The sequence below is a fragment of the Lissotriton helveticus genome, chromosome 8 (genome assembly GCF_964261635.1).
Source record: "Lissotriton helveticus chromosome 8, aLisHel1.1, whole genome shotgun sequence".
Lineage (NCBI taxonomy): Eukaryota > Metazoa > Chordata > Amphibia > Caudata > Salamandridae > Lissotriton > Lissotriton helveticus.
Window position 1 is genome coordinate 1215322077 of NC_136069.1, and position 21718 is coordinate 1215343794.

At 44.9% G+C, this 21718-nt stretch overlaps 1 protein-coding gene across 1 annotated transcript in view; it reads left to right on the top strand.

The window, feature by feature from the left end:
• Positions 1–1582: 1582 nt before the first annotated feature.
• The window catches only part of LOC144773874 (lysozyme g-like), a 52560-nt gene continuing 32424 nt past the window's right edge, over positions 1583–21718 (top strand). Inside the window, exons 1-4 of the mRNA XM_078658958.1 lie at positions 1583–1649; positions 6633–6683; positions 10720–10916; positions 11045–11183. Coding sequence (XP_078515084.1) covers positions 1583–1649; positions 6633–6683; positions 10720–10916; positions 11045–11183 — 454 coding nt within the window. The remainder of the gene's footprint in view (positions 1650–6632; positions 6684–10719; positions 10917–11044; positions 11184–21718) is intronic.

The following is a 21718-nucleotide window of genomic DNA, read 5'->3' on the forward strand; positions in this document are numbered from 1 at the left end:
GAACTCTTACGTTCAAGGACACTATATTCATCATCCTAAAGTAATGCAACCGTTTTCTTCACATTGGACAGCGTTGGATCCCTGTCTATGTCTTTTAATCCTGTCCCCAGTTCCTCGCCCCCACAGCCAGAATTACCGTCCCTATACTTTGTGTTCCCTCTCTTTTTTAAGCTCTCGTGCCACCCTTCTATTTTATCCATGTGGTATGCAATGCTTATGTATCTCAACTCCCTACCCATAACCAACTTGTGGGACAATAACTGTCCCAACTTAACTCTACTCATTTGGTGGTTACCCATTAACGTGGGCGGTTTGGACCTGTCCACCACCACGGCTCTTCGCTTGCTGATACATGTCAGGGCACTAGAATCTTCATGACCCTGCAGAAATCTATAAGTAGTGACGTAGAGTCCCTCTTTTCTTAACACAAGCACTGAATCATTTCACCTTAAACAGTTATATCACAGTCTCTCAATCTTAGTCTGCCCTAAAAGAGAGGCAATATGTAGTGTAAGCTCCCAGTAGAGGCATAGGCACGAAATGGCAGCTTGTCAAGTATAGTCTGTCGCTTCTTTGGATTTCGCAGTCGTCGTTGGGTGTGCCACTGATTTTTCTTTTCTAGTTTATTGGAGGTCCCCGGGTGCGATTTATGGTCATCTGCCATGTCTGGGTGTGGCAACTCCTGGAGGTCTAGCATATCCTCCAGGTCTGTTACATGTTATTCTTTATTGTTGGGAGCAAAGAATAGTCTGAAGGGGTATATCCAGCGGTATCTGATTTGCTTGTGGTGCAGTTATTCTGTTACCTGTCTGAATTGTTGAGGACGTTGAAGGGTTGCTTACGTCAAGTACTGATACAAGGTGCAGTTGAATCCTTGATACGTGATCACGTCTTTTTTTTTGGACTGCCTGCAGTTTTTCTTCCTTCACTTTAAATGAATTTAGTTTGACTATGACATCTGTGTACCGGGTCACTCGCCTGGGGCTGATCTCCCCCCCAGTGGCATCACTCTACCTTGATGTTCAAGTGTAAGTAAGTAGTAAGTAATAGTTTATTAGCATAGTTAATTAAAACCATTGCAATTCCTCCATAAAAACACCAATATACACACAATACATTTTTCACCACTTGAATAAAATTACATCTACATAAAATAAGTGTTCTATTTTATATTTCCTATTAAAAAACGTGAGATTTAGTATATTTTAATGAACATTAAAATAATATTCAGATTGTTTTTCATGTCCTCTAAAAGTTTAGCAAAGGGACGAATTCCAGTATTCCCCCTTTCCGCCACCTTACAAAATTTGATACTTTTTAGACAACTGGTAAATAATTCTGCTTGATTTAATAACCTCTAAAAACATAACGAAGGGTCGAATTTCTGCAACTTTTTTTCTACCTCCTTCATGTACTTCACCAAGCTACAGTTCAGCTGCGGGTCACTGGGTGCAAAACAGGCAAGAACTGCCTGTCTTCTTGAGCGTATTCCGCGCTGGTTAAATTGGTATTTCAACAAGCGTTTCCTTCCACCAACAGCTTATCACAGGAGCACAGCAAATGTTGCATATCTTCAGGCGCCATGCTGCATAAACGACAGAGGGAGCCCCCGTTAACCTTCAGCCAGTGTGGGAGATGGCATACGCAAGGTAACAGGCCCAATCTATACTTAAGTAACTTCATTTTATAGTTCTTGAGTACCCGAGGTCAAGGTAGCTCTGTTGACCTTGTTTAGAGTAGGAGTTTAGGATAATCCACCCATGTGACCTCTTGGCAACACACGCTTTATCTTCAATCCATGAAAGGTGTTTTATTGTTTTCTTTACTGATCTTCTGATCGTAGTATGATTAGTAGGGGTATTCCACAGCTCCTGTAACCCTAGATTCACCAGGCTGTTTTTCAAATACTTGGCGGATGGGGATGCCGGATTCCGCTCTAGTTCTGACCATAAGTAGCTGTTTGGGGTTCCTTTTTTTGCCTTCTGGACTTTGTCCCAAGTAGTTATGTAGGTACCCTGTCTTGCCAGAGACTGCTTCTGGCCTCCAAACTCCAGCCTGAGTTGAGCCGGGGAAGTATGTTTTGGCAGGCTGAAGATAGTCCTATATGCCGCTGCCACAGTTCTATCCAGAATCGCTGCATCCCTTCCTCTCTGAACTTCGCTTCCATAAGTAATTGATGTTGAAGTGATCTTTGCCTATAATTTCTCCAAACAGGCCCACTACAAAAACCTCTAGATCTGATCCCTCTGCCCCCTCCTCCAGGTTCTGGATTGTTATATTATCCCATCTGGACCTATTTTCAAGGTCTTTATTTTTCAGTAGAGCTGCGTGGAGTTGAGTTTGGAGGTCTTTTACTGCTTCAAAGTTTCCGTCGCTTTTTGCTCTAGATCAAGAGTTTTTGCGTCCAGACCATAGTTTCCTGGTGTCTATGGAGTCCACGTCCAGTTGCAGAACAGCCGTGTGACCGATTAGTTCTGCCTTTAGTTGGTCGTTGGATGCTGCCACATCCTGCTTGAGCTGCACAAAGTTCTGCTTTAAAGTCTCTAAGAAAGGTCCCAATTCGTCTTTGGTCTGGGCCTTCTTGTGTCTTCCTGCTTGAGAGCGTCTTTTTTCAGTTGGGTGAAATAGATGGACACCCCTTTTGAGGATTTCTTAGGTGGCATATGCGCTGACCCGTGGCCTCCTGCTGATTTCTGCTGGGGGAATTTCTCCTGATGAGTATTTAAGCTTGAGCAAGGAGCTGTATCGGTTGTCTCCTAGGCCTGTTTCTTCTAAACATTCACCATGCATGGGTCAGGCGTGGGTTTGCCTGCTTGCTTTAGAGCTGCTCCATCTGACCCCCTTTCTTAAGCTGTCAGGCTTAGCCTTTTTGTTTTGTTGTTTTGATTTACCTCCCTGGCCACATGGGGTACAGGGTGGGGTAGCTTCTCCCAGTTGTTCCTTTATTGAAGCATTGTGCAACCTCGGGCCATGGCCACCATTTTCACGTCAGGCACCGGCCAGGAGTCTTCTCCACGTATCTCCTCAATGCCTCTGCCGCTTTCAAAACCCACTGTGTTCTCCCTCCCACAGGGACCTGTCTTGCTAAACCCTGGAGGATTCCTCCTACAAAAAAGGAACCCCTTCTAAAGGTTGTATTTAAGGTCTGGGAGAAACGGGGGACAAAAAAGCAAACAATATGTCAAAGGCAACCTCCCACCTGACCTCTATTTCTTAGCTCTTTAAGGGCTACGATCGCTCCTCTGAATTACTACTATATTATCTGAGACATACGCAATTTTACTTTATAAAAAACACCCACCAATTGTCTTTGCTATAACACGATTTTTAAACGGTATGTGGCACATCCGAAGGGCCTATTTAAAGTAGATTCCAGGGGGAGATAAAAATCCAGGAATTTTAGTAGGACAAGCAATTTTGTTCCCATGCCCTGGGCATTTTATTGTAGTCCTATATTTTTATCTTTGAAAACATTTTAGAATGCATTCCATGACAGGATGGCTGCTTTTATTCTCTTTTTAAATTAGTTATGATAGTACTATGTATAATTTTTACATCCCTGACGTACTCCCATGCATTGTGTGTTTTTTCCCCCTCTCATTTGTGGGACGATCATTGTAAAAAAAGATGTTTGTTTGTTGCCCCAATTGTTAATTAATTATAAGTGTATATCATCTGTTTTATTGTTTGCACTTTTATAGCCCTAGCGGACAAAATAAAGTTAAATAAATGGAAAATGGAGAAAAAAGTGTGTTATTTTCTTTTGAATTATTTTCTTTCGAGTTATTTCATTATTAGTGTACAAAAAACATTTAAAACCATATATATTATAAACACTGTTTTCCATTTTTCCTTATTTAGACATCTTTTGTACAATTGCAAATATCATAAACATTTTGAACATTAACTATAATTTTTCTTGATAAAACCCCTCACACTTGATCACATACTCATGCTACCTCTTACATCCACATTCAATCTCTTACAAACCAGCCACACTAACAACCCACCCAAAAACACATACAAAAAATGGTCAAACAAGGGACAAAGATGTTGAAGTCTTTGTGACCATGTTGTGGGTTGAGTACAAACATAAACAGGTCGACATATGTTTCGGTGGTCTTTAACACGTTTTATCCACCTTCTTCAGGACCATACAATTTGACTAATTTTAGGCAAGTGGTAGGGGTATAAACGGAACCAATCTGGAAATCTTCGAAAGCACCACTGCTTCATTAATCAATGATGTAGATGTCACATCAGTGGGGTGTGTAACCTCTTCTATAAACAAGACCTTGAACCTTTAATCCCCACTGATAAAGTAGAGAATTCACCACACCGTTTCTCTTCAGATAACTATTATTAGCCAGGTAGTAATAAGTCCTTTCACTCATTAGGGACAATCCTCAGACCCTGTTTGTAAGTTATTTCATTATCTTATATCAAAGATTATAGAGTCATATCGACTCTGACCTATGTCCACTGTACACGATTGTGATTACCCAATTCTCCTAATGCCCAGTCTTTGTTCATTTTAAATATGCTGCTGGTACTTTACTCGGGTGCTCCAACATCAGGTGCCTACGTCGCGCTAACTGGCATCAGGATTCCTTACCACTTTTGTTGAAGCATCATCTCTGTTGGGCTTCCTACAACGCTGGCTCCTCTGCATCACTTGCGCCTCCGTTGTTCAGTCGTTTACGTCTCCTCCGGTGCGTTATCGAGTCCCGGGTGTTAAGTCGACTTTTCAGACTTTACGCTTTGATTATTTTCTACCAGGGGAGAAGTGGTCAGGAGGGGGCCGCTGCACGGCAACTCCTTCTCGTGCCGGCCCGCTCAGCTATTTTGACTGCTTCTGGGTTGCTCGTCTTCAAGTGTGGATCAACGCTGACTGGCTATTATCCAGGCTTTTGCCGGTCCTTTGTCAGCCCCTGGGCATTCCTGTGAGCAACCCGTGCCTTGCACTATTACAGGCCAAACATATTGATATCACAATAGGTGCTGCAGTCCACAAGTGGCATTTAATTTCCGGGTCCTGAGCTCATTTCTACGCCATATACTAGGGACCTGTTGGTAAGTTAAATATGTCAATAAGGGATAAGAAAATTTGACCATGTTTTTATATAAACAATTTTATTAATATAAAGAAACAATCATTGGGCATATAAAAAGCATTCCATGCATGCAGAGAGAGCGGCAAATCAGAGAATCTCATACATCACATATTTAAGAAGACAGTGCAGTTGTAGCAATCAGGCATTTCCACCCCCCTCCCCGGAACCCCGCCCCCTCCACCTCACGCGGAGTCGATGTCGCTATCTAGCTGCGGTGGCTCGCATATGAATCCTCTATATTCCTTCCATGCACCCCAGATCTTGACCCATTTTCACGGACATTTGCGATTCAGATACACTGTCCGTTCAGCCACCATCGATGAGTCTAGATCTGAACACCATCCCTGAGCACTGGCACCAGAGGAGACCCCCAGAATCTGGCTATATTTCTTTTAGCATACATAATACTCAGTGTGGCCCAGTCCTGCATGGAGTGAGTGAGATCATTGGGCTCCCAAACATTTAGTAAGCAACATCTCGGTTCCGGGACCAGTGAGTCTTTCACCACCTGTAATATGGTACGCACAACCTCAGCCCAGAAGCTGGCAATCCGAGGGCACTCCCAGATGGTATGATAGAATGTCCCCTCCTCGCCGCAGCCCCTCAGACAGTACTTATGTTCAGCTTTCCCTATCTTATGGAGGGTGACCCTAGTGTAATAAACACTGTGTAGAATTTTCAGCTGTATTAATCGGAGCCTAGATGGTATGGCCACCTCTCGTGGAGAGGAGAGCGCAGTCTGCCAATCTGACTCGTCAAACTCTCCCACCTCCGTGGTCCAGGCCGCCCTTAGCTTCAGAGTGGGGTCGGACATGTTATTGATGAGTTTACGATAAACCAACGAGGTCGCCTTTTTGGGCATGTGCTCTGTCAAAAGCCTATCTTCAAGTGAGGTAGATTCAGGTAATTCATCACCAGGTTGAACAAGTGACCTCAGGGCGTGACTAATTTGTAAATATCGGAATCGTTCCGTTTGCGCTAGATCATATTGATCCATGAGTTGTTCAAATGAAAGGATGGCACCCCGCCTCCAGAGGTCTCCCACCATGGAGATACCAATCAAATCCCAGGCCTTGAAACCATTACTGTTGCATAGGCGGCCTAGTCGGCATGACGACCAGAGTGGCGTCATTTGCGTTAGCATGTCTTTACATTCAAGGCGAGCCGGGGCTAAGTACCACAATCTCACCGTGTGGGCCGTAGGGCCAATCAAGGCCTCAGCACTTTTTTGTCGTAAAGTGTGGTCAGCACAGCGCCACGGCCTAGGTCATACCTGTCCGCCTTAACCGCTGGTTCAGTGTGCAGAGCGTGCAGCCACTGGTTTATGATCTTCAACTGGGCCGCCCAGTAATATAGTTGAATATCAGGAAGTGTTATTCCTCATCAAACCAGCCCCTGACCAGTTTATGTTGGGAAATGCGCGCCGGTTTGTCTCCCCACAGGAGACCGGAGACTAGTGCGCCTATGGACCTGAAGTATTTAGGGGGCACAAGAAACGGAGTATTCTCGAGGATATAGAGCAGCCGGGGCAGAGTCATCATTTTAAACAACGCCGCCTTTCCCAGAAGGGTCAGCGGTAAGGTATGCCTGTGTTGTACGTCAATACGAAAATGTTCGAGCGGGGGCGCCAAATTATGGCGATAGAAGGCCTCCTGGTGAGGTGTTACCGAGATATTTAAAGGGCCCGTCAGTGATCACCAATTGACAGTCAGTCGGGAGCTGTGGTTGGGGGCCTTTAAGGACAAATAGAACAGACTTGGACCAGTTAATAGTATACCCGAGGCTCACCCATTGATTTCACAGATGTTAAGGAACACTATGATCGAGCGTCTGGACATGGTTAAATACAAAAGGATATTAACAGCATATAACGATATGCGGTCCTCCCAAGTCTCAGTCCAGCTGAGTCCTTTAATCATGGGGTCCCACCGTATCCATGCTGCCAGCGGCTCAAGGTCCAGGGCAAAAAGCAGGGGCAACAGAGGGCACCCCTGACGTGTGCCTCAGCCGAATTGAAAATCCCTGGAGATATGGCCATTAGCCACAACATGCGCTAGAGGCTTAGTATAAAGCAGCTTCACCCACGCACAGAATTTAGGTCCGAAGCCAAGATGGCAAAGAACCGCAAATAGATAGGGCCACTCAACCATGTCGAACGCCATTCGGGCATCCAGGGAAAGGATCACCGCCGGTTCCGGAAGACTCGGTATCTGTGCCATCACCGCATGGACCCATCGCAGATTAAGGGCAGTATTTCTGTTTGGCATAAACTCAGATTGGTCCGGGTGAATCAGCGTCTCTAGATGTGGGGTCAGCCGGTGGGCTTTCATTTTTGCCAGTATATTTGCTTCCGCATTCAACAAGGAGATTGGGCGATATGATGTGCACACGTCCGGGGGCTTGCCGGGTTTCGGTATAGCAATTATTGTGGCTGTCCGCTGGTCCCGCGGCAATTCCCCCTTACTCAAACTATCCAGAAACATCTCTAGAAGATGCGGAGCTGTTAGGTCAGATACACTCTTATAGAATTCTATAGGGATCCCGTTAGGACCCAGGGCTTTGCCCGATTGTAAAGAATGAACCGCAGCAAGGACCTCGTCCTTCGTGAAATCAGATTCTAGAAGAGAGGCCTCGTCTTCCGACAAAGAAGGCATTTTTATGTCTTTAATATAAGTTTGTGCTTCTTCTGTAGAAATGTGGGAGGTGGGGGTATAGACTTTTTCATAATAGTCAGCTAAGGCATCTACTATGTCTGTTGGGGTGGTGACTACGATGTCTGCTGGGGTGCGGAGTTGCGCTATTGTCCTCTGGGCCCTTTACTTCCTTTCCAACCAGGCCAGGAGCTTCCCTGCCTTATCCCCTACCTCATAAATAGTGTGCTGCGTGCGTTGGAGCCGCTGCCGAACCCGTTCCTGCTTGTATTCAGTGAATTCAATTCGTTTGAGGCGCAGCTGGCGCGCGATTTCCTCAGTGGGGTCGTTTTCGTGTCGTGACTGTAGCACAGCCAGGTCAGCCTCGATCGTCTGCAGGTCATCGTTTGCCACCCGCCTGTGACCCGTTATCGAGGCTATAGCCTGTCCTCTTAGCACCGCCTTGTACGCCTCCCACAGGACACTTGGCGATTGTACCGATTCCGTATTTTCTTGCAAGTAGTGCTTTGTGACTGTAATCAGTTCCTTTCTAATCTGCGGGTTCTGTAAATAACCCGGGGAAATCGGAAAGATACGTCTCCGAGCCGCAACATAGGAGGTAAAGGTCATGGTGACCGGGGAATGATCGGAAATACCTCGCGGGCCTATAATTGTCTCCATCAAGTAAGGTAAACTGTCAGTGGTAAGGAAAAAATAATCAATGCGGGAAAGACTATTGTGAACCCCTGAATGAAAAGTGTACCCGCGATCCCCGGGATGTTTGAACCTCCACCCATCCGTGAGGCCCAGTGCATCTACAAAGCCAGCCAGTCTCGACTTACCCGTCCCCGGTGTCCTGCAGAGGTGGCGGTCCAGCTCATCATTCAGAACTGTGTTAAAGTCGCCCCCTATTATGAGCTCTCCTTCTGGCAGTGTCAGTAAAAATGCACTAAGTGCAGGAAGCGCAACAGCATGAAGGGCCGGTGGTACATATACTGTCACCACATTAAATTTCCTCCCCTCCCATAGGCATGAGAGAGCAGCAAACTGTCCCTGCGTGTCTTTCCAAACCTGTTGCACAATCAAAGGGAAGCGCTTGCGTATTAGGATGCCCACCCCTCTGGAGCACATTGAAAACTCAGAGTGCACTACCATTGTGTATCCCCAGTGGTCCAAAGCTTTACAGGTCGAACCCACCAGGTGCGTCTCTTAAAGCAACACCAGTGCCGGGGCTGTACGGCGTACATACCGCAGCACCAATCACCGTTTAATTTTGTCCCCCAGCCCGTGCACGTTCCAAGTAAGCAAGGTCATAGGAGAGACCGGGGCCAGCAGGGGGCGTTAACATCTGCCGTAGTGCTCACCAATTCCGCTTCTCCCATCATAATCAAAACATCTCTGTGAACCAATCTCCACAGCATGTATCTTAGCAAACAGACCATTGAAATGCAGCCCAAAACTTGAATTAAGAACAAAACTCAGCAACCCTCCCCCCCTTCATCATTACGGTCATAGTTTGTATATTGTCATAGCGAGCAATACCACCGCCCCTCCTTTCCCTTGTAACATCCCTCTTACTCCCCTCCTCCCCCTCCCTGCTCCCCTGCCTGTGGACCCCAAACTGCCCACCCCCCAACATGGCAGAGTGCCTATATCCCCCCCAACCATGCTAAAAACGCAGAGGTGAAGCGAGCCCCTCTGCCCGTGGCAGTCAATAGTGTCAACAGTAAGATACAGCCTTCAATCTAAGATAGAACTCTTAAGAGGGTCGGGCCCCCGCCATTGGCACCTCGTTGCTTGTGGGCCGATGTTAGGCCCTGAAGCCTGGGCCTTGATTTCTGCCCCGCCCCTGGGTCATCACCGTCACTTACGTCGGGGCCCAGAACCGGCGAATGCAGATCTCGGCTTCCTTCACCGCCCCACCACCGCATCCAGGGGTCCGGGCCTAGAGGAGCCGCCAGCCAGGGGGAGGGGGGTCCGCAGGGAACAATCCGCGGCGGCGCTCCGATCAGGATGCTGAAGCCGCCATCTTGCACACCCGGCACCCAAACCGTCCAGGCGGCCGATCAGTGCCTCCAGGGGGCAACGGCCCCTCAAACACTTCCCCGGAGCCTCCGCGAGTGGGCCAGCTATCCAGTCGGGCACTTTGGCTGAAAAATAGTCCGGGACTGCAAGCTGTAGAGAGAAATTGCGCCACGGGCCTGGCAGAGCTCGCCTAAGCTGCGGCCATCACTCTCGGCCGCTAGCCACGCCCCCCCATGACCATGTTTAAAGAGAGAGCATCAGCACTTTTCTCCTGTTTAGCAGGTGTACAGTGTTCAATAACCAACACAAATAGGATCCATAAAAAGGCAAAAAAGCTGGGGTGACCATGCAGAAAAAGGCAGATTTTCTACATATTCAAGTCCCCTGCACTGCATTGTGAATGGTCTCTGTCATGTTTTATGTAAGCCATGTTTCTAAGGTCCGGATGACAATCCTTTTTTTAGGTAGCAAACAGAAACCGGAAAAAGCATTTTACTATGAACAAAGACCTATTTTGCTATTTGGTAACCTATTACCGAATTGGAAAATGGGTTCGTGATTCGGAATTGGGAAGGGGCGTGTTAAGGGAGTGACTTCCTATTAGTCACTCGCAGTGGTATGTGTGAATGTTTTGCAACCGAAATGCAGTCGCAATACATTCTCATTGTTCCACCCGCTTCAGGTAACCCATTCGCAAACTGGAAGGAGTACCCAAAGGACTCCTTGCCCTTTGTGAATGTTTATAAAAACGTTTTTTAGGAGCAGGCAATGCTACAGCTACATTTTTGTTATGCTGTTAGCAAATGGTATTGCTGCCTCTATCAAAGGGTATTGACCGTTCCTGTTTTGATGCATGTGCCTGTGGCTCTGTATATTTGACTGGGAAGAATGTCAATAATCAAACAACAATGACAACAATAATCTTTATTACTTTACCCTCTTCAATGCAGGGGTCCGTGCATCCCAACAGATGGCAGCAAATGACCTCCAAAACATGAAGAAATACAAATCAGAGATTTTGGCAGTTAGCAGCAATTTGTGCATGGATCCGTCTGTGATTGCTGGAACCATTTCTCGTAAATCCCGTGCCGGTGCTACCCTGAATAATGGATGGGGTAATGGAGGAAATGCCTTTGGTTTGATGCAGGTAAGCACCATCACCATCACAGCTGAGGCATGGCGTTCCATATATAATCCTCATCGAGTATTGTGTCTCAAATGTGTGCTTGAACTGGTGATATCGAAATGTAGTACCAATGTTGCTTTGTATTTTAGATTGGCAAAAGCAACAACGAGATCAGAGGTGCTTGGAACAGTAGCGAACATATTTCCCAGGGTACAGAGATTCTAATCAGCATGATCAAGTCAATCAAGAAAAAGTTTTCAAGTTGGTCTGAGAATCAGCACTTGAAAGGTCTGTATCAACACACCTGGAGTTATTTACTACTGATCGCCTTCAGTCTCACTCCCAATCCTTAAACCCCCTCAGGACTCTAGGGGTAACGACTTTCTCGAAAATTGTGTTTCCTAAGCAGTGAAGTCTGCACTTACCTCTGAAAATAAACCTAAGTGAGTTGTGAGACCACTGCTTTATGGTCCTTGAACTAGAAGGGTAGTATTGCAGGGTGGATGGGATTTTAAGCGGTGCAGATTGTTGGTGCAAACTCAAGTACAAGCTGCACTGCAGTGGATAAACCTTTAGTCCCAGACTGAGTCATGACTCAACAAATCAAGAATATATCAATGATAGTTTAGCAATTAGGCCTCACGGTGATAACAGAGAGTGGTAGATTTGCAAACCATGAAGGTTTATTAGCAGATTAGCGAAGATGCAAACACACATCATTTAATGTTGTCAAAAATCAGTAGTGAATAAAGTAATATATAAATTAGTATGATTCAAATCAATTCAAAATAGCAAATACAAAGACAAAGGGCCAGTTGTACGACCCGTTTTTGCATGCGGAAACAGGTTCGCAAACCCGTTTGCGCATGGAAAATCATCATGGGCCATGTACAAAGCCTATTTAGCGGGTCACTAAATAGGTTTTGCGGCATTCCCTTCCAAATATTGAATCTCAAAACTATGTACTAATGTTTTGCAACCGAACATTCGCAATTACCACCTACTTCAAGTAGGTGGTAATACATTCGCAAATGGGAAGGGTTCCTGAAGGGACCCCTTCCCCTTTGCCAATGCAAGTGAAAATATGTTTTAAGGACAGGCAGTTGTCCAAGGGGACCCCTGCGTGCCCTAAATAAATGAAACAAAAACATGTAATTTTTTTTTTAATTACATCCTGTTTTCCTTTAAGAAAAACTGCTGCATTTTTTGAAAAAACTGCTTTATTTCTAAGCAGTCCCAGACATGGTGGTCTGCTGAGCCCAGCAGGCCACCATCCCTGGGAGGGCCTGTCATTCCCAATGGGCTCGCAAATTGCAAGAGGCTCATTAATGTTAATGGGCCTCGCAATTTGCGACCCCATTGGAAATCGCAAACAGTGTTAAACACACTGTTGTACATTTTATTTTGCACCTCACAATTTGCGACTCGCAAGTCACAAATTGTGAGGCGCAAAATAAAATGGTCGTACATCTGGCCCAAAGTGCTTAAGGTTTTTGTGAGAAATTGGAGTGTTGATTGACTCAGATGTTGGCCCAGATCAAGCAAAAGCTGTAAATCCCTGGCAGGGTGAACCACAAGAAGTCACTAAATTAACTTTTGCTTAACCCTGGGTAGCTTGACACAAAAAGCAGTCAGTTTTAACAAAGAGGCAATGTATACGGTTTTTATGCAGCACAAGAACAGTAATAAAGTAAAAACTCAACACAAAAAAATACGTCACCAATTTTGAAAAAGAGAGTAAATTTTAATAAACTATTGACACAAAAACAACAAAACTCCTATCAGTAGAACCAGAGTTATGAATTTCGCGGTTAGGAAGTCACGGAAGTATTGTTTCACATGCGACAAAACACGTGTCGGCCAGTTTTCTTTTGGCTCTCAACTGAAAATTAAAGGACTGAATATTTCTCGACGCTTCAGAAGATAATTTTCTCATCTGTTGCCTTTTATATTGTAGTTCATGTTTATACCGTCATACTGCTCACTTACTATTATGTGTGCCTAGGTCAGTGATTAATGTCATATTGTGAGGGTTTTACCCACACTCGATTGGGGGGTTATAGGTCTTATCCCCTCGCCTAGTTGCATCATACTGATCTCATATCCCTTCGGATTTCTACATATATTAAGCAGAGCACCTAGAAATTTCCCTGACCACTAAAAATCCTTCTTTAGAGTGTGTCTACTTTTATGGAAGTCAAAAATCTCCAGCAGGATATGGGCAGGAATCTGTAGTAGAAGAAAGTTCCAGGAGACCAGCGTCCCATTTAGCGAAGGATCGCTGAACAGGATTTGATGCTGTGCAGAAGAACGTAGGGAGCTACCACAAAGTCAGGCCGACCCGCGACGCACCTAAGGTGGATCGACAAGCAGGGCTGTCCCAGTCTTCCCTTGGTCTCAGAGCAGTTTTTAGCCAAAAATGTCCAAAGGTTGGTATGTTGGCTATCAGGGCACATTTAGCACCATCACAACGGGTCCAGGACTGAAGGGGAACCATTTGGGGGATTAGGACTCACTCAGGCTGAGTCCAGGTGCGGATTCAAGATCGTGGGGGCCTGTTATATCCCTGTAGCTGTGAAGAGGAGGCCAGAAAACTGACCCTTGGAGTCACTCTGGTAGTCCTGGGTTAAGGTGACAAAGCAAAGCTCAGGCAGCAGGGCGGGCCCTTCAGGGTTCAAGGCAGGCTCCAGGCAGCAAAGCAGTCTTCCAAGTGCAGCAAAGCTGTCTTGCGGAGTACATAGCAGGACACAGCAGCAAGCAGTCCTCTGAGAGTCCTTCCACAGGTCCAGAAAGAGAACTGAAGTGTGGGTCTGAGACCCATATTTTTATATCTGCTGCCTTCTTTGATACGTGAGAGGTTTCTAGAGGTTTCACAATTAAATGCTTAGAATCACTTGACTCTCTTGCCCTAGCTCCCAGGTGGATGTAAAGAAAATGTGGGGGTGACAAACCCTTTGTGTGAAGGCAGAACACTGCCTATTCAGTTGCAAGTGGGTCTGTGCCAAGCTCCACCTCCATCCTGGCAGCACATGGCCCATTCAGGCACACCCAATTCCTCTATTGTGTTACTGCCTAGGAGGAATTCATAAAGGCTAACTGCCAACTACACCCAGTCATGTGACACAGGGTAGGTTTCAGGGACCAATGGGCTAAGGGTAGGAAAATTCCTACTTTTAAAAGTGACATTTTCAAAATTGCAATTTACAATCCAACTTTACCATTAAAGAGGATTTTTAATTCCAATTTCATAGATACCAAACATGAAATGCTCATCTGTCCCCAATCAAAAGAAAGCACTTTTTAAATGCAATAAGGCAACCCAATGTTATCCAAGGGATGGCTAGATCTCACAGTAGTGAAAAATTAATGTAGTTGTTTTGCACTACCAGGACAAGTAAAACTTAAAAGTACATGTCCAACATTTTAATTGCAATACACTCTGCTATATGGGCCCCTTATTGCCTACCTTAGGGGTGACAAATTCAATAAAGGGGAGTTTAAGCCTTGGCAAGGGGGTTATATTGCCAAGTCAAATTGGTATTTTAAAGTTACATCAGGCTGCAATAGTAGGCCTGAGACATGTTTTAAGGGGCAACATAAGCAGGTGGCACAATAAGTGGTGCAGGTCCATTAATAGCATTTAATTTACAGGTCCAATATATATAGCATGGCACTTTACAAGGGACTTATAAGTAAATTAAATGTGCAAGTCAAGTGTAAGTGAATATTGCCATGTTTAGTGGAGTGAGTACAAGCACCTTTAGCACTGGTTAACGGTGGTAAAGAGTCCTAAGGCTAACAAAAATGAATTTCAGCAAACTAAATGGTGGGGAACAGACCAAAAGTTTGGGGTAAGGCTGACAGGTATCACAGTTTTCAGAAAGCAAATCAAGCAGGCACAGCTTTCCATGAAGGGAAGCTCCCTAATATGCTTAGCTAAGAAATCAGGTACGTTGGGGATACATCAAGCTGAAGGTGTCAGGAAGTAAAGCCTCTAAAAGGCAGAAACAAATAAAGATTCAGTCAAGTAAGTGAGAATGGATTTGGGCAGAAGTCTAAATCTTTGAGCAGGAGCAAAGGAGTATATCTTCGGAGGACAGTGGAACGGGCACCAGCATCCAACTAACTCATCATTGCATAATCCCATGAAGAGAACCAAACAGGATCAAACATCCCATGATATCTCTGTGTCGGCCCTCTTTCCAGCCATCGCACAACTGAAGTTTCTGCTGCATGACCTTTAAGAGTTATCTCGTAGAGCATGATACATCATGGCCAGCATTTTCTATGTACAGGAACAGCATTTCAGTTTTTAGCTCACCATGGAACACATACCGATAAACATTCACACATACACTGAGACAATAAGAATACAGGTCTAATTAGATCATACTCTTGAAATTTGTCTCCTGAAATGAGAGAAAGGGAAAAAACTGTAAAGCAGCTAAAAGAACATTTAATTTTAGAGTGAATCATGTAAACTGAGGCCTACATTAACAATAGTCAAATTTAACTTAAAAATCACACTCTACATATATATATATAAATGCATGCGGTTCAGATGAATCCAAAGTTGTGCAAATATAAAATTGTGGCAAGGCATCAACAGTAACGTTGATAACTGGTTTATTAGGGCCTTGGGTATTAAGGGTATTATGGGTACCAGGTCGAAGATTGCTAGTGCCGTATCCATGTGGCATGTTGATCCTCATTTTCTGAATCCGAAAAATTCTATGGGGCACATTATCAACAAACTGCGATAAATATCGCAGAGTGCGGTTAGCACGTTTTTTTCTATTGCTGTCTTAGTGCGTTATTATCAACGCTTATCTCAAAGGTGATAAGAAATCCAGCGATAGACTGCGACAATGCTCATTAGCATGTGAAATCCAGCGATGATTTCACAGCGCTAATGAAAAGCTTGGTCATAGACATTAATGCTAAGTCAGGTTTTATTCAGGCATTAGGATTATGCAATAATGGGGGCTTAGCGCGCCTTTCTCTTCGCTTTGCGGGTCCGGATCAGCGTTGATAATACAGCGAAGCTTGGTTCAAAACGTTATTCAATGGAGTTATTGTAAGGAACGCCTACTTTGCATCTGATTAGTGATGTATATCGCTAAGACGGGTAGCGTTAGAAATTCGGCTGCTAACATGCGCTGATGCATGTTAGCGCCGCCTTGTTAATAGGGGGATACTTTAGCTGCAAAAAGTGCCGCTAAAGCGGCGATACTGCCCTTGATAATATGCCCCTATGTGTTTTCCTCTGCAGGAGATTAATTTTGCAACACCCTTGAAAGAGCTCTATATTGTTTTGTCTGTTGCAGCGGAACAAAGTGCTACACTCTGCTTGGCGATAAAGGCAAAGAAAAAATCTAACTTCTATTCACATGGGAGACTACTATTAAGATGACAAGATCATAACACCCCTAGTGGGTGGTGCCAGATGATTTAAAGTGCGGGGTACAGGCCTTTGCATCTCCACACCAGTGAGGAGAATGCATAATGGCTCTCCCTGTGTAAATCAGTGTAGGTTCGCCTGATTGAGACCTCAGATTGCAGTTGGTGTGCATCCCCACACATCCTGTGCCCTTAATTCTACCAAAGAAGCCAACACTCAGAAAAAGCAGCTGATTGTGCTGGTTGCCACGCGACTATGGCACTCCTGAAGGAAAAGTAGTTTCAATCAATTGGCTCGCTCTAAATGTTTGGGGGCAATTGTGAATGTGAATGGTCAGTGTGCTGGAGCCCAATTACTACTAGATTGGATACATAAGCGGGCCTATTTGCATAACAAGTTCACATTTACTTGCAAAGGCTATGTGCACCTGCACAAACAGGAAATGTGGGACCAGAGGCAGAACTTTTGTCTAGCTCCTCAGGAGATCAGAGCAACCCAGTGTCTAGCCATAAATAGTTTGGAAGGATGGAAACTACCAGGCCTGGAAAAATGACTTGCAATCCTCTTTGGGCAGCATGACTCCAGTGTGAAGGCTCATGTTTCTCAGTACTTGTTTTTACATCTTTGATCCCCATGCAATTGAGGTGGGCCTCCGCATGAAGGCCTGGGTACTTCCACAAATGTCCCTGCTGCTGCAATTGCCTGAAAACAGGACAACCCCAGAATTAAGTTCAGAGGACCTTCGGTATCAGAGCTTTATCTTTGCAGCTCATGAAGCCTCTGGACCAAACCACGTCCCAAGTCACATTTCTGATCTCGTGACCATTGCATTGATACTTGCAGTGGTTTTTCATTCCCACCAGAATCTATCAGTATCCTAATTGTTGAGGTCACCCTGGGATACCTAAGTATACAGAGAAGCTGTACCACAAAAACATTGATCCCATCTGCCAGCCCTGTGATAAATAAACTACACAGCATATTAGATTGCTGACAAAATATTGTTTGTCTTCTGTGTGTGCCTTAAGACCTCCTCGCAGCACCCACACCCTGAACCGACACAACAGTTCTGGTTGCATTAGCCTGTATCTGGTACCAAGGATTGTGAATGCCAAAACTCTCGAACCTCAGTGCTCCCAGTCATATCAGCATTGCACCTATCTTGAATGAGTCCAAGCTCCTCACACATCAAAATACGTAAGATTTTACAAAACTGAATCCTGACAGCCTCTGCGTGCACATCTATCGTGCAAGGTTTAGAATCTCTTTACTATAATGCCGGCAGGTAGCATTCAGAGAGATGAGTACTCAAAAGATGACTTTATTTGCCACAACGTTACTGAACGATGCATTTTAGGATACTTTCATAAGGTTTGCAAGATCTTCTCCGGATGGACCGGGAGCGGTGTTAATCCCGTAAGGATGTTAGCACTCCACACCTGAGCCTGGTCAATAAAAAAATCCATTCAACATTATTTAAAGCGCATTAGGCTCCACAAAAAAAGCGGAGAATATTGTAGTATCAAACTATGAAGGTTTATTAAAAGTTATTAGTTTACAGAAGGCACAAATCAGTTTAGCAGGGATGTAATATGGTGCAATCAAATTAGATCAAATTTGACAATGCAGAGGATTGTCTCATAAGGGAAGACCAAGGAAAAGTCAGTCAATCTCTCTGAAAGTGCACACTAAAAAGCTCTTACTCTGCTCTGCTCTTACCTGTGCTAAAACCCCATAAACGTTAACGTCTTATACACCTAAACGCAGTTTCAAGAAGACTATCCAATCAGGTTAAAGCAAAAGGAAACAATTACATTCTCAATATGTTCTCGAGGTTTATCACAATACAAGCTTTTTTCTGCGCCCTTCAAACTTACACTATCTGTAACTGGCTAAGATACCTGGACTAGTCTGCACACTACTGGTGTCTCTTGAATGTGATTTTCATTAATACAACATTCTATGATAAGAAAATTCGATGCTTAGAACTCCAGCTTGCCTAGAAATAAAGTGTTCACATGTGATAAGGCAAAGATGGCAACTAACAATAACACATTTTGATATTCAGGCCTACATTAGCTGCAGTTAAACTAATGGTGAATAAACAGCATTTCTCTCTACAAATAGCAATGGAAATCATTTAGAGGTCGACAGGAGTGGAACTGGAGACCCCTTGCTTGACTTTTCCAAACCCTGGCACTGCTTTTGCAACCCCTGGCCTCAGAGGTTGCAACATCAGTGCAATAATACAGGGACAGGTTTTTTGGGGGTTGTTGGCGCCTTAGCTTTTGTCTCCGGCCCTTTATTAGTTACAATAAAAGTGAATAATAAGTTATTATTCACAATTAGTGTAATAAAAGATGGAGCTCCAGAAGCTGGAACTAGACTTTTACTGGCAGAGTAGGTAAGAAGAGCAATGTTGTCGTTTGCATGTTTGTGGGTGAGAGTTTGTGTGAGCCAGCCTATATGTGTGAACGTGCATATCTGTATGTGTGAGCATGTGTGTGTAGGTGAAAGTGAGCTGGTAAGAGTCAGTAACAGGTAGTGAGTGATAATGAGCGAGATTGAGCCTCAGTAAAGGAGTATGACAGAGTCAGAGTGAGTTAGAGTAAGAGTGACAGTAAGCGAATGTGCGTATGAATGAGAATGAGGGAGTATTAGAGTGAGTCAGAATGAGTGTAATTGCGAGTGAAAATAAGTGAGAGTGCAAGTGGTTGTGAGTAAGTGACAAAGAGTGAGTGAGCGACACTATGAGTGAATGTGAGTGAGCTAGTTTGAATGAATTACAGAGAATGAGTGTGTCAAACTGAGAATAAGTGAGAGTGTGAGGGAACAATGGAGTGAGAGTTTGGGAGAGAGTGAGTGAATAAGAAAGTATGAGTGCGTCTGAGTAAGAATGAGTGAGTATGAGCAAGAAAGAGTGAGTGTGAGCGAGTGAGAACAAATGAGGGCAAGTGAGTGTAAATTAATGAGAATGAAAAAGAACGAGTAAAAGTCAGTGAATGTAAATGAGTATTAGAAAAAATGTAGTATTATGCTTGCAAATTATATGTTTGACCATAGCATACGGAAAGTCATTTTTGCCTTACAGAGTCACCCATGGCAAAATGCTAGCACTGGTATGAAGCAGGTGATTCTTAGCATGACAGGCACCGGTCACAAAATACTGGTAATGGAATATTGGAGGTAATTCTTGGCATAATGAGCACCTATGGAAAAATACTAGTAGTGGCATAGAAGAGGTATGCCTTAGCATATGGGGTACCAGCTGCAAAGTTCTGGCACTGGCATAGGCTATGTGATATTTGACATTAGGGCATCCATGGGATATAAGGGGAGCCCATGACAAAACACTGGCCTGGCATAATGGAGATAATTATTCTCATATAGGGGTAGTCAGAGCACATTTTGAAAACAAAATGAGCGTCAGGTTTCATTGGCTCTGCAAACCGTGAAAGGACTTGAATATTTAATAAGAGCCCCTTCGGAGCTGGGGGCATTTTAGCAACTGTGTGTGAAAAGTGTGCTTTACATGCACCATATGACACAGTATGTTTCTAAGCCCTTCTAGACGAGGTCTGGCACACTCACTTCACTTGTTTGTCACAAATTAGGACAAGTAATACGGCCCACCACTTTCAAAGATTACAGTGGCATCCCAATATATGTGGTATCTAGCACAGAAATGTGTCTGTGTTGCGTTGTTATAATCAAACAGTTACTATGATACCTTCTATTTACTTAACATTTTGTTTACTGTATTTTGGTTACTTGATCTACAAAGCCCTGCAAAAGTAAGACTTAAATCCTTGTCCTCGCTACTCCCCGGAATCTGAAGCTTAAAAGAAGATTCTTGCATTCCATTAATCTGCACAGTCCCTGCAGTTAACAGGCAATAATTTACCCTTACACCTGAAACCACTGCAACCTGGACAACTAACCTGATTATCAAAGAAAGAGCTGCAGACACATTTGATCACTTTCTCACGATAATTCAAATACCTGCAGCCTTCCTTTTCCTGCCCCTTTTTCTCCCTTTAAGGATCTCCCTTTACGCTGTAACCTCTAACCCCATTTCAGACATGGCTATATGCAAATCAGTCTGACCCTGTGCCTCATGGGAACAGTCCAGCCCGAACTGCCAAGCCATGTCTTCCATGGACCGGAAACAAGCATCCTGGGACCGGTTTCGGATTCATAATCCTCATCAGCCAGGCTATCTTGAATCGAGTGGCCAAGTGAGCAAGGGACTCACGTCTGAGCATACCCTGCCACACTTAGGGCGAACAAAGCGAAACAAAAGGGGATGATGGACGGAGCGTTTGAACAAATCAAACACTCACCCCCAGTCAACTGATCTGGGTCTAATCCATCACCATTCTTTAGCCCACTCAGCCACCCCATTTCAGACATGGCTATATGCAAATCAGCTGTACAAAAGGGGGTGGTGATGGACGGAGTATCTGAATCAATCAAACACTCACACCCAGTCAAAAGATCTGGGTTTAATCCATCACCGTTTTTTAGCCCACTCTGCCACCCCAGTTCAGACATGGCTATATGCAAATCAGTCTGACCCTGTGCCTCATGGGAACAGTCCAGCCCAAACTGCCAAGCCATGTCTTCCCTGGACCGGAAACAAGCTTCCGAGGACCGGTTTCTGGCATTCCAGCCGTCTTCAGCCCGGCTTGCTTGAATCCAGTGGCAAAGTGAGCAAGGGACTCACGCCTGAGCATACCCTGCCACACTTATGGCGGCCAAAAGCGGTACAAAAGTGGGTGGTGATGGACGGAGCATCTGAATCAATCAAACACTCACACCCAGTCAAAAGATCTGGGTTTAATCCATCACCGTTCTTTGCCCACTCTGCCACCCCAGTTCAGACATGGCTATATGCAAATCAGTCTGACCCTGTGCCTCATGGGAACAGTCCAGCCCGAACTGCCGAGCCATGTCTTCCCTGGACCGGAAACAAGCTTCCGAGGACCGGTTTCTGGCATTCCAGCCGTCTTCAGCCCGGCTTGCTTGAATCCAGTGGCAAAGTGAGCAAGGGACTGACGTCTGAGCATACCCTGCCACACTTATGGCGGCCAAAAGCAGTACAAAAGGGGGTGGTGATGGACGGAGCATCTGAATCAATCAAACACTCACACCCAGTCAAAAGATCTGGGTTTAATCCATCACCGTTCTTTAGCCCACTCTGCCACCCCCGTTCAGACATGGCTATATGCAAATCAGTCTGACCCTGTGCCTCATGGGAACAGTCCAGCCCGAACTGCCAAGCCATGACTTCCCTGGACCGGAAACAAGCTTCCGAGGACCGGTTTCTGCATTCCAGCCGTCTTCAGCCCAGCTTGCTTGAATCCAGTTGCAAAGTGAGCAAGGGACTCACGTCTGAGCATACCCTGCCACACTTATGGCG